This window comes from Colobus angolensis, unplaced genomic scaffold (genome assembly GCF_000951035.1).
Source record: "Colobus angolensis palliatus isolate OR3802 unplaced genomic scaffold, Cang.pa_1.0 Scaffold58, whole genome shotgun sequence".
NCBI classification, from domain to species: domain Eukaryota; kingdom Metazoa; phylum Chordata; class Mammalia; order Primates; family Cercopithecidae; genus Colobus; species Colobus angolensis.
The window spans coordinates 6,314,800-6,328,580 of NW_012119376.1; the positions used below are offsets into that span (position 1 = coordinate 6,314,800).

Here is a 13,781-nt window from a genome sequence, read left to right on the forward strand (position 1 = left end):
AAAGAGGGAGTAAGCAGGAAGTGAAGAGGTGTGTAAAGGCAAGATTTTAAAAATGAGCTGAGTAGAAAGATATGGGGAAAATGACATAAGACATTTTTTTTTTTTTTTTTAAAGACAAGGACGTGCTAATAAGCACTTTCCAAAAAGAAAAGAGGGAGTAAGCAGGAAGTGAAGAGGTGTGTAAAGGCAAGATTTTAAAAATGAGCTGAGTAGAAAGATATGGGGAAAATGACATAAGACATTCTTTTTAGATGATCTGATCAAAGACAGCCAGCATTTATTAATTAAATGTAAAAATGGTCTTGTCATCTAAAGAGATTTTGAAGAAGTGGCATTTAAAGATAAAGTATACCTTTAGCAGTTAATGGTCCTTTGATGTGGTTTGTTTTTTGTTTTTTTGAGATGGAGTCTCGCTCTGTTGCCCAGGCTGGAGTGCAGTGGTGTGATCTCAGCTCACTGCAGCGTCTGCCTCCTGGGTTCAACTGATTCTCCTACCTTAGCCTCCGGAGTAGCTGAGACTACAGGTGTCCACCACTACGCCTGGCTAATTTTGTGTGTGTGTATATATATATTTTAGTAGAGGCGGGGTTTCACCATGTTGGCCAGGCTAATCTTGAACTTCTGACCTCCAATGATCCACCCACCTCGGCCTCCCCAAGTGCTAGGATTACAGGCTTGAGCCACCACGCCTGGCCTGATGTGTTTTATCATTTTAAAGAATTTATATGAAATCTAGAGGCTGCTGTTCTATTTGTTGAATTCAAACATAATGTATGTTTTTTAGATGTTTATTTTATAGTCTATTAAGTATTCAAGGACCAGTTGATATGTAGATTATCTCTGCCTTTTGCTTCTCATTTCTTGCTACATTTAAGGCATTTATTTTTTGTTTTAGTCTCTGAAAAATGAAGGAGAAATACAAGGCAATGCTTGAAAACTTTGCTGCTTATTGGCTGAATTGACAAGTTCTGTAAATTAAAAGTTTTACCTTTATGTTTTCTTTTTAAGTTTAAAGTTTTACCTTTAAGCTTTAAGTTTTGCTTCTCTATATTATTCCTGTCTCATTATTGTACAGTTAAGCTAATATGAAAGTACTTAATGAAAGTACTCTATATGGGAAGGAAGGTTTGATACAGCAATAAAGAAACTGTTATATTCTGTAACCCTTAAAAAACAGTGACGATAATCACACATAGTATTATGATTCTTTGTCAGGCCAGGCAAGAACATTATGTATAAAAATCTAGAACTCAGAAACAAAGTAAATTGACCTATGACTGACAGGAAATGTAGAGAAATAGTTGGTTGAATAGCAGTGATGTTCTTCACACTTCTTGGAAATAATACTCCAATTTGCAACTCTAGTGTCTAAAATTATGTGACTCACTACTTTCCTTTGTTATCTCTAATGTGTCAGGAGGCTCTCGGAAAATAGAGTGATTAATTTGCATTTTAAACTTGAATTTAGACCTCTGAATTTGATTTTTAAAAATTGTCATTCTTAAATACTCATATTTATAATCTAATACCTAGAAATGTCTTATTTATTTTATGGTGGCAAACTTAAATCTGATCTTTGTTTCCCAACCAGTATTCTTACTTTAAATTTTCAATTAGAGGAGTAGCCTGCTTTCTGTTAGTTGTGTCCCACAGTGTCTAAGTTTGTTAACCTTCATTTAATACTTACCTGAAGTATTACCCATCTACAGACCCACTACAGCCTGTAGCCACAATCCCACATGATCCTTTGCAAGGCTTTGTATAAATAAGGATTATAAGTAAGTAAATAAGGCACATTCAGATTAGAAGGGAATCACCTAAGGGGAAAAAAAACTTACACTTCTAATGTGAATTTAACATTTCTTACAGTATTGGAAATATTTAACGGACTATTAAAAAGAAACTAAATTATAATAATTAGCCATTTGCTCAGTAAAAGTCTGTACAAAGTTCCAGACTGGTCTGTAGCATTTAGAGACAACCACTACACAGTGCAGTGACCCCATTTGCAAACCAAATGATTAGTTATTAAGCTTTCATAGTTCTGGTGAAATTGAGATTCTGATGATCTTGTTTCCAGAAACTTGATCTCTTTTCTTGAACTGCTTGTCAGTTAAAAGCCTTTGGTAGAATCTGCTTCTGCTAGGATATACATGAATGAAAACACTAGGAAAATTGTAGGCGGATGAGAAATGTAATGCATTAATTAGTCTTTGCTGTGATTGATTGCACTGCAAATATATGAAAATGCTAGTTAACATTCCCAGCTGTTCCAAGCTTTATAAATCTGATTTTATATACACATACACATAACATTGAATATAGATTTAGATGAATTAAAGCATCTAAGAAGTTTTTCTTTTTTTAAATTTCTAATTTGCTTTCTGTTTGGAATAAGAACTTATTTTCTCATGAACTATCATTTTTTTCTCCTTTAATCTTGCCTTATAAAGGTAAATTCTGATTTTCATAACAGTTATTTCTGGTATTAAATGTAAATTAAGGAAATAGAGTTGCTCCTAAAGCCATGTTTTTATAACCAAAATATAACTTAATATCTTAAAGGTATTTTTATAAATACTTTCCTGAGAATGACTCATTATTATATGACAAATCTAAACTTTTATCCATCTATAATGTTAATATTATTTGTAACTATAATTTTTTAGTTGTAGGGCAAGTGTTAGGTTGATTGGTTAAGTACATGAACCCTGTCGAGATTCTCCCTGGTGTAGGGACAAGAAATTACTTTGAATGAATTTGGTAGTGTAATAGATGTAAAGAATTTGTTTTCAGTTGTTGGAATTCAGAGATGAGCATAAAGCCAAGGAGATGTGTCAGATAAGAGAGGGTGTGCTGGAGCTTTGCCTTCTCTAGCAGGGGCTTGGTGTTAGCACAGTACTGTCTTACCAAAACAGTTTCCAACTTAAACTGAAAGGCCATTATCCTCCACACTAAATTATAAACTTAATTCATTCCTAGATACTAAAAATTTAGGATCTCAAATTCAGTCTTTAGCAGCCGCACATACAGAGTGTGAACTGACCCCTCATAGGAGGAGCTGAGTCCCCTTGGTGTTATATCTCAGCTGGTCTATTGCTGTTAAGCTGGGTACTTGATCTGGTTCTGGTTTCTGCCCTGGGAGTCTCAGTCCCCAAGATGAGGCCTACCTGTGTCCCAGGTACGCCTCTCTTTTCCTTCTTTTTCTGAGAGGCTACCATGGTCTTCATTCTCTCACCCTTTCTTTTGTGCTTTCATTCTAATCAGAAGTCTTTACTATCAATTCCTTTAGTCCTCTAACTGGACTAGACTCTAGTCTAGTCTAGTTTAGAAATATCAGCTGTATTACAGTAATGAGAAAGGTTTAAGAAAAGTATTACCTTGTTAGAATGGGAGTCTTGTTTCTCTTTAAAAAAATGGATTCCTTTGTGGCAGTTTTGTGCTAAATTTTGAGACAATCAAATTTAAACACTTCGAATTAATCTGTTGGAAGTATGTATTGTGCCTGCTATTGCAATGTCATAGGCATTTCAGTAACTTTGTTTCATAGATTTAAAAAAGTATCAAATTTTCTTGAGCAGTTTACTGAAAATGAGTTTTCAGTCTGTTATCTAGTTCTTGGATTCTCATGAAATAGTTTATTTTAACCTCAAGACTCATTTGCATAATTTTATCAGATCATTCCTCACTTTTTAATACTGTCTTGAACTATGTTTTTATAAGAGCATGTTTTAAATGTACATCTTACACACACACACACACTTTTTGAGATGGGGTCTAGTTCTCACCTAGGGTGGAATGAGATGGCATGATCACAGCTCACTGCAGGTTCCACTTCCCAGGCTCAAGGATTCTCCTACCTGGCCGGGCACAGTGACTCAAGCCTGTAATCCCAGCACTTTTGTAGGCCAAGGCAGGCAGATCACGAGGTCAAGAGTTTGAGACCAGCCTGGCCAGCATGGTGAAACCCCGTTTCTACAAAAAATACAAAAATTAGCTGGGTGTGGTGGCAGGTGCCTATAATCCCAGCTACTTGGCAGGAGAATCGCTTGGACCTGGGAGGCGGAAACGCAGTGAGCCAAGATTGCACCACTGCACTCCAGCTTGGGCCACAGAGCAAGACTCCATCTCAAAAAAAAAAAGGAACCTCCTACCTAAGCATCCTGAGTAGCTGGGACTATAAGTCATGGGCCATGCCCAGATAATTTTTATATTTTTTGAAGAAACAGTGTTTCACTGTGTTGCTTAGGCTGTTCTCTGGGCTCAAGTGATTCTCCTGCCTTGGCCTCCCAAAGTGCTGGCATTACAGGTGTGAGCCTCTGTGCCCAGCCTTCACATAAATCTTTAATCACTCCACTTAAAAAGTTTTTTTTTTTAATTAGCAGATATTAGGCGTATATAGTGAGCTTGATTTTTAGATAGAATTCTAGAGCTTTTAACTTAAAAAGCTTATTTTCATGCCTGCCTTAGTGTAAATGGGAAAGCCTGTCCACTGGTTTTTACAGTTTTACTAGTTTTATTGCATGGCATTAGCTTGACATTTTAATACAAATTCTGTATTTCCTCCCATTTGTCTCTAGGATACTGCTATTGTTCATCCAGTTCCCATTCGTATGACTCCAAGCAAAATCCACATGCAGGAAATGGAACTTAAAAGAACTGGCAGTGGTAAGGAAGCTGTTGCTGGTTTGTATTTTAGTTTTGCATCAAACTAAAATACGTAAGTAATTGTTCTGTCAAGGTTCAATTTTCTTTCATCGTTGCTTATTTTTCAAGCTAGTACTTTCTGTAATTATGTATATGTTCATGCATATTTATTTATGTTGCAGTTTTTAAAAGGAGTTTATTTTAAATTATAGAGTTTTAAAATAAGGACATACGAAAATGTGACATTTCTAAAACCCTGTGGGTTTTTATGGTCACCCTTGTAAATTTACGTTTAAAATATGTTAAAACTTTAACTGAAGAGATATATGTTAAAATAAATTTTGGCTTGGAAATGGTATGTTTTACTTGAACTCTTGGAATGTCTCATTTTAGACTAAATGTTTCAGGGTTTCTCAAAGGTAGATTTTTTTTTTTTTTATAAATCAGCGTTATAAATTAACTTACTTTACAGCTTATTTATGTAGTGTTTTGTTTAAGTGTACTACAGGAATAAAATTAAGTGTGAACATGCAAATAAACTTTTTCATTATAAACTATCTTCTATTATGACAGAAAATAAAATTCTAAATAAATAGTTTTACATTTGTTTTTATTAAAAATACTATTTTGTCTTACATTTTATGTTTTTACCTGCCACTTCTTTGGATATTTAAATGAAGTCTTACACTCTGAGCTTTATGAGTTTATCAGTTCAAATACCTATATCTTGTATTTTTACCTATTAATTCATAGATCATACAAATCCCACTAGCCCATTACTTGTGAAACCATCTGACCTTTCAGAAGAAAATAAGATAAATTCATCAGTGAAATTTGCTTCTGGTAATACTGTAGGTAAGTGAAGTATTACATCTTCCATTTGAAGTTTCCTAAGTCTGGATTAGAGTCTCACTATTTCAGATGTGTACCCATTTAATACTGTCTTCACTAGGTAACACTTTGCCCTGTCTGTGAATAAATGGTTGCCCATTGACTCCTGCTTCAATGCAGGCCTCCTGTTTTGCCATCCCTCTCTGTGTAGCCGGGTTTGGTCTTATGGCTCTTTCCCAGTAGTTCCTTCCTTTTCTGTCACACAAGAAATTGTGTATACGTTCATTCAGCCAGTGTTAATTGGATACAGTATGCCAGGATCTGTTCTAGGCACTGGGGATTGAACAGTAAAAAAAGTCTTTGCTGCTATAGAGTTTACATTCTGTAAGGGAGATAAAGGGGGGATAAAAAGTAACTCTTATATTAGAAAGTAACTTAATACTGTGGATAAAAATAAAGCTGGGAGAGGGTGGAGAGAGTGCCATTTTAAATAGGATGGTCAAGGAAGACCTTACCAAAAAAATGTCATTTGAGTGGAAACTTGAAGGAGATGAATTAAGCTGTACAAATCCAGAAGGAAAATTAAGGCCCAACAAACAGCAAATGTAGAGCCCTAAGGCAGGACCTGCTTCTACTAGAATAGCAAGCAAATACCTGGAATAGAATTAGTTAGCAAATTTGACAGGGAAAGTGGTAGGACAGTAACAGGAGGCAGTGTCAGATTTTCTTGGACTTAGTGAGATGAAAAGCCAGTCAAAGGTTTGAATGGAGGAATGATGTGATCTGAGCCTCCTTTTTAACTGGGTCACCCTGGCTGTCCTAATGATAATAGGCCAGAAAAAGGTGAGACAAAACAGTACACAATTTAGGAGACAGGGGTAATCAGGCAAGAGAAGATGGTGACAGCTTGGTGTCTAGGGTGCAAGCAGTGGAAGTGATACGAAGTGGCTGGACTCTGGCTATTGTGTACATTGTGGAGGAAAAGACCTGAAGAGTTGCTTTTATCTGTGTGGTATAGGATGTAAGAGAGAAAGGAGTCAAGGATGGTTCCAGGGTTTTTGGCCTGGACAACAGGGAAATGAAGAAAACTGATAGCAGTAGGTTTGTAGGGAAAGAATCAAGTTCAGTTTCATATGTGTTAAACTCGAGGTGCCTGTTAAAATATCCAGATGGAAATATGTTCATTTTAATGTCATTCTTGTACCAACTGGATGATTCTGTGATTTACAAGAAAAAGGAAGGAGGAGATACATTTTGAAATACAACTAAATTAACCAGTGCCTTCAGCTTATGACTCTTGAACGTATATAGTAATATTCCTTCAGATTGTCTCTAGAGTTCCTATCTTAAAATTTCTTTTTTCTGTCACAACTCTTAGTCTGTTTCTGGGATTCTCTTCTGTAAGCACATTTTATTCCCATGTCAGATTTTTAATTTTCACATTAACAGTTTTAAAATTACTTTATTTAAAAGTTTCTAATTTGTTCTTTAAAAGTGACCTTTTTGTCCATTACAGAAGTGACATATGTGTTGTAGAAATGTAATAGATAAAAATGAAATAATTAATCATATTCTCACTAGTCCACCAGTGTCCATGATTAACAGATTCATTGTCAACTTTAGTTCTCATTCTGCACATATGTAAGTTATGTTTGTATCTAATGTGAAATTATAATACAGTCATCCCTCAATATGTTTAGGGAATTGGTTCCAGGACCCCCATGGGTACCAAAACCTGTGAATTTTCAGCTCTCTGATATGTGGAATGGTGTAGTATTTGCATGTAACCTATGCATATCCTCCTGTATACTTTAAATCATCTCTAGATTACGTATAATACTTAATACAATGTAAATAGTTGTTTTATTGGGCCAGGCACAGTGGCTCACACCTGTAATCCCAGCGCTTTGGGAAATCAAGGCAGGAGGATTGCTTAAACCCAGGAGTTAGAGACCAGACTGGGCAATATAGCGAGACCTTATTTCTACCAAAAAAAAAATATATATATATATATATATTTATATATGCGCGCACACACGCGAACTATATTAAAAAAAAAAACAGTGGTCATGCTGTATGGTTTTTTATTTGTGTTATTTTTATTGTTGTATTGTTACTTTATTTTCTAATATTTTCTGTTTGCGGTTTGTTGAATCCTCAGCTGTGGAACCTACAGATACAGAACCACAGATTTGGAGGGCCACATTGTATATGTACTGTTCTGTGACTTATTTTGAATATTTCTGCATCATTAAGTATTCATTATTTTTTCTAGACTATAACTTGCTTTGTCTACTGTATAAATATGCCATGATTTATTTGATTTGTAGTTAATTTTTTACAGTTAATAACACCAGGATGAACTGTTAGCCTATTAGCCAATCTTTGACTATCTCTGGCTTGAAACAGCATATCACTTATATTTGTTTGGAGTAGATAGAGCAAAAAGTAAAGAAATGATTATTATTAAATAGGACATATCCCATTTATCAGCAGATGGTTACAGTAGTTCAGACTCTTTTACTTCTGACCCAGAACAGATCGGGAGCAATGTAACTCGTCAAAGGTCAGTATTTCTGTCAATGAAAAGCATGTTAAACTATCTTGCTGCATTTTAATGTTTAAAACTATTTAGAACCAAGCACAAATGATTTTGTTATCTGAAAGCTGATAGGTTACTTTTTGATTTATGTAAAAGACAAGTAATTTTGATCCTTTCCACTTGAATAGAAAAACAAAAAGAACCCTGACTTTCTAAATGGTATTTTGTGGAAGCTCTAAAAAGAGGTGATAACTTCCTGGCGATAGAAGTTTTGTAAGTCCTTTTTGTACCTAAACAGTGAGAGTCTGTTAAGTAATACATGTATAGCCTTATGGCGAGTACCAAAAGAATTCTGTGTTTTAAAACGCCGTCCAAAAGCACAGTCCAGTGGTGGGCCACCTCCCCACCCTGAAGTTCTGCATTACATATAACCTTTCAGGCACAAACAAGAAAGGTGTGGGATAGGGTGGAGGATGGCTAGAGATTTGTCTGCAAGGGCTTTACCATCCACTAAAAACTGTGTGCGGGATAGAAGCATCTTTCTCTCCTCACTTTTTGCACGTGGTAAGTATCATTTTGCTGCATGCTTGGTGTAGCGAGGATGCAGAATCTCCAAACAGCTTAGAGTCAGAAGGCTGCTTGTCTTCCTTTCTGATTCTTCATGTAGTTCTTCCTGTGTTTCTTAGCATTCTCAGTCATCTTGGATTTTACTCTGCTGTTTATTCTCATATGTGAAGATCAGATTACCAGAGTCCTTGGAGACTCTTTTCAGAATATGAAAGATTTTGGTAGCAAAGAAGTGAATCTCTAGGGCGAGTTGAGTTTGAGCATAGTCACCTCTAAAATGAGATGGTCTGTGTGGACACATGAAAGGGTACTGCAGCTCACCAAAATCCAGACCTTAATAGATTGAAAGCTAACCATATCTGAAAGTAGACTTTCCTTTTTACAGTTTTTTTTTTCAGACTATTATTACCTTTAATTGAATGGGAAAGCATTACACTAAGTATGCAGTCTATTATGAAATCATGTTGACAACTAAATTTCTTTTCAAAAGTTTTGAGACTGGGCACATCTGTAAATCCTAGCACTTTGGGAGGCTGAGGTGTGCGGATCACCTGAAGTCAGGAGTTCGAGACCAGCCTGGCCAACATGGTGAAACCCCATCTCTACTAAATACAAAAATTAACCGGGCGTGGTAGCATGCACCTGTAATTCCAGCTACTCGGGAGCTGAAGCAGGAGAATCGCTTGAACCCAGGAAGTGGAGATTGCAGTGAGCCAAGATGGTGTCACTGCACTCCAGCCTGCGCAACAGAGTGAGACTGTCTCAAAATAAAAAAAAATTGAAATTTTGCCTAATAACTTTATTTAAAAAAATGGTTAGCCACATAAAATAATCAGTTGTTTAGGATACATCAAAAATAGTGCTATCTTAATTTATTTTAACACTTACATACTTGAGTGTTGAGAAAATGTCATGCTAATAAGATCCTTTGCTGCTTAGTCAAGTTTGAATGTTTAAAAAGAAAAAAGCTCTGATATCAGTAGTATGACCAATTATGATGGGGTGAATTTTGCAGATCTCATTCAGGAACATCGCCTGATAACACTGCACCACCACCTCCCCCTCCAAGGCCACAGCCCTCTCATTCCAGATCATCGTCTTTAGATATGAATCGGACCTTTACAGTCACCACAGGTAGGGGCTAGAGAACCATAATATACATTATCATTTAATTTTAAAGTTAATCCAACACACATACACATTTTATTTTTGTTTCTATTAACATGTCTTTTAAAAATATTTGTCTCGCCGGGTGTGGTTGTTCACACCTGTAATCCCAGCACTCTGAGAGGCAGGCAGATCACTTGAGGTCACAAGTTCGAGACCAGCCTGACCAACATGGTGAAACCCCATCTCTACTAAAAACACAAAAATTAGCCAGAGGTGGTGGTGCATGTCTGTGGTCCCAGCTACTTGGGAGGCTGAGGTGGGAGAATCCCTTGAACCCGGGAAGCAGAGGTTTCAGCAAGCCAAGATTATTTCACTGCACTGCAGCCTGGGTGACAGAATGAGACCCTGTCTCAAAAAAAAAAAAAAAATTATCCGAAGGAAAATTTGGGTTAAAAAGATAGCAGATGAGAGGCTATTTTTTTTTCTTAACGACCACTTAAAGTGTGTTTGAGTGCAAATGATGAAGATGGGAACCTGAGAGATGTCACAGGAAATTTTAAAAGAACAATGTTGTGATATCAAGTTGGGGGGGACTGATAGATCTCAATTTGGCTGATGAAGATGAAAAGTCGTAACTTACCCAGGTTTTCAATTTTTGAAGAACTGGCAGTATTGTTGTTACCTTGGTTAACATAGAAAAGTTAGGGCAGAGGATGATGAAGTGATGTTTTAGTCACTGAGTTTAGAATGGTGAGGAAAAGTGAAGTGTTAAGTGAAAGGGAAAATTTGGAAGTTTTCATTTGATACTTAAACAGCAGTCAGAGATATGAGAAGAAAATCAAGGTTGTTTACTATTATGGAAATAGGAGTATGCCAGGAGGGCTTCATGTAATAGAGGTAAGAAGCAAAGCAACATCTGATGAAAGGCTGTGAGATTTGGTATTTAGGTTACATACAGACCATGTAACAAGTTAGTACCTGCCTTCTAATGCTTAACAAACATTCTTGGAAATCTTTATCATGTAGTCACATTCATTCAGCCTATTTCTTCTATTAACAAAGTGATTATACAGTTACTAAAAAGAAGACTTTTGTATTCATGCAGGACAACAACAGGCTGGAGTTGTTGCCCATCCTCCTGCAGTGCCTCCAAGACCACAGCCCTCACAGGTAATTGTCCAAGATATTTATTACTAAACGTCCCATGATCACTTTTCCTGCTAGGTATTTAATTCTGTTCTCAAATTATTTGGAAGGTCAGGAATGATCTGATGGTCATCCTTAAAGAGCATTTAATTCAGTGAGGCTAAATCTCATTTTGAAAGATACACATTTCAAGAATGATCTGAGTTATTTTTTGAAAGAGCCTTAAAAGTGAAACAAATGATAATGTCTTGACAGAGAAGAGTTTAGTTGAAACAACAATGGATTGGGAGATAGGAGAGATTCATTACTGTCCTGGGTGTAGCAGTGACTCACAAAATCACTTGACTGGGCTGGGTGCAGTGGTTCACACTTGTAATTGCAGCACTTTGGGAGGCTAAGGCAGTAGGATTTCTCAAGCCCAGGAGTTCCAGACCAGCCTGGGCAACATAGTGAGACCTCCCGTCTCTAAAAACAAAAAAAAATTAGCTGAGTGTGGTGGTGTGCACCTGTAGTCCCAACTACTTGGAAGGCTGAGGTGGGAGGATCTCTTGAGCCTGAGAGGTCAAGGTTGCAGTGAGCTGTGATTGCACCACTGCACTCCAGCCTGGGTGACAGAGTGAGACCCTGTCTCAAAACAAAACAAGATACCCCAAAATAACCTCACTGCATCTCTCTGGATGTGTTTACTACATGAGTTAAGGAAGTATAATGACCTCTGCATCGCTTCCACATCGAAATTAGAGTGTTGTAGTAGACATTTATAAAATGCTTTGGGACAGCCTTAGTGGCTGAAGTTAAGGATCCCATTATACATAAAATGTTGGAATGAGACTTAGCAGGGACTTAAAAGATAAATTGGAATTTATTGGAGAGAAGGTATTCCAAACCGAAGGTATGACATCCACAAGCCATGGAGGTGTGTGTTAAGCCTGGCACATTCCTCAGGGGAAAACAAGTTCGTTCAGCACAGCAGGAGTAGATGTGCGGAGTGATGGGAAATGACGCTAGAGAGGTAGGGAGGAGGCAGAGCATCTCCCATATCATAGTAAGAAGGACAGAGTTTTTCTTAGAAGAGATGAAGAATTTTTAAAGAGAAGAGACTTCAGATGTCTTTCTTTAGTATCCTTTACTTCGTCATAAAACATCTCACACTCTATTTTAATTTCTTTCTTACTTATTCTCTCCTGCTCCAGAGAGAAGTGACTTTATTAGGATATAAGCGGGCCTCATTTGTTTTGTTCACAAGTAGATATTCAGTAAACATATTTTTAGACTGAAGATGGAGCAGCATTGGTCTGGCAAAGGAGTGGAAGATGGATTGAAGGGAAGTGTTCCTGACATGTTGGGAGAATAGTTAGAGCAGTGGTTTTCACACTTTAAAAAGAGCAACCTTTTTAAGAAACATAGTGAAACATTAAAAAAAAATAACTTATTTAAGGAACAAACTATTGTGTATTAGCCCAGTTAAGAAAAAAATACATGCAAATGGAGAATGGGGGTAGGACCAGCCCTACCCTCTCCTTCAGTGTACTTTCTTTGCACTATAGTTTTTGAAAAAAATATCTTTTTATTGGAGGTTTATTATCTTAATTTTCTTTTAGTATCTTAGCTTTTCACTTATGGTTTAATCATTTATTTAGAGCTAAATGTTACTGTAATACACCTCTCTGAACTTACAGATAATAAAACAGGGCATCTTTATATACTAAATTTTCAAAGAAGAAGAAGATGACTCTGTGACACTGATAGGCTGATAAAATGTGTGTTCCTCTGTTTTGAACCATTGCATAGGCTCCTGGTCCCGCTGTGCATCGCCCAGTGGATGCCGATGGCCTCATAACTCACACTAGTACCTCACCTCAGCAGATACCAGAGCAACCAAATTTTGCAGATTTCAGCCAATTTGAAGTATTCGCTGCATCAAATGTAAATGAAGAACAAGATGATGAAGCCGAGAAACATCCAGAAGTCCTGCCGGTCAGTTTTCAAGGGCTTGGCTAATTTTCTTGCAGGCAGTCACTTCCCATACCATGTTGGGTCAACAGAGCAGATATTAGAGGTGACATCAGTGAGTAAAATATTCCCTAGGTCAGTGCTTCTCAACTTTTTTATTGGCCTCCAATATCTGCTGGTTGCAGTGTAATGCTTACTAAGTATCAGAGTCTGGTGGGGGTGGGGGATTGATACCACATGAAAAGACACCACCACCTGGCTGTGGCTAAAACACTGCTTTGGGGGTTTCCATCTTAATGCTAAGCATCTGACTGCGTGATTTGGCGAAGATTTCCATGTGATAAAAGGTCATGGTTACCATAGCTCCACTCATTACAACTTTTCCACAAGGGAACTTCACTAGATGTAACTTTTAGATCTAATTACAACTTTAACTGTAACCAAATTTCAGCCAACTTCTAATTAAAGCATTTACAATTTGTATGAGACTAAGTTGCCTTAACTAAGCAAAGACTATAGGATACCAAAATTTAATATTCAGTGTTCTAGGACATTCTGTTGTAGTTCCAATGGCAAGAACTTCTCTAGGAATTTCTGACATAAATTGCTGACCATAAATGTGGAGTTGGAAAGACCAGAGGAATTCTGCAATCTCTTTCATATAGATCATGGCCATGGAAAATTTCCGAATAGCTCCCTTTTCAAACCTGTAACTTTCTGCTGTGCCCATTAGGGGACTGGGCTGCATCTAGGAGGGTCAGAGTGGGCATGTAGAGGTGTGCACAAGGTACCGTACTCACTCCCCTGGGTGGATGCCTCGCTCTCCCAACCACAAGGACTTCCCAGACTAAGCACTTAGAGGTTCAGTGCAGTGGCTGCATCCTCACCCCGTCCTCCTCTCCCTCACACATCTATTACATAGCTGCATCCTCACCCCGTCCTCTCCCTCACACATCTATTACCTGCATCCTCGCATCGTCCTCAT

At 37.3% G+C, this 13,781-nt stretch overlaps 1 protein-coding gene across 5 annotated transcripts in view; it reads left to right on the forward strand.

The window, feature by feature from the left end:
- REPS1 (RALBP1 associated Eps domain containing 1) overlaps window positions 1-13,781 on the forward strand; it is an 85,334-nt gene that overhangs the window by 64,286 nt on the left and 7,267 nt on the right. For 2 of the 5 annotated variants that reach the window (XM_011962065.1, XM_011962063.1), the window contains 6 exons: window positions 4,581-4,668; window positions 5,401-5,502; window positions 7,972-8,044; window positions 9,603-9,721; window positions 10,803-10,867; window positions 12,635-12,820. In XM_011962065.1, coding sequence (XP_011817455.1) covers window positions 4,581-4,668; window positions 5,401-5,502; window positions 7,972-8,044; window positions 9,603-9,721; window positions 10,803-10,867; window positions 12,635-12,820 — 633 coding nt within the window. The remainder of the gene's footprint in view (window positions 1-4,580; window positions 4,669-5,400; window positions 5,503-7,971; window positions 8,045-9,602; window positions 9,722-10,802; window positions 10,868-12,634; window positions 12,821-13,781) is intronic. The other 3 variants (XM_011962064.1, XM_011962066.1, XM_011962067.1) reach the window with 2 other exon arrangements.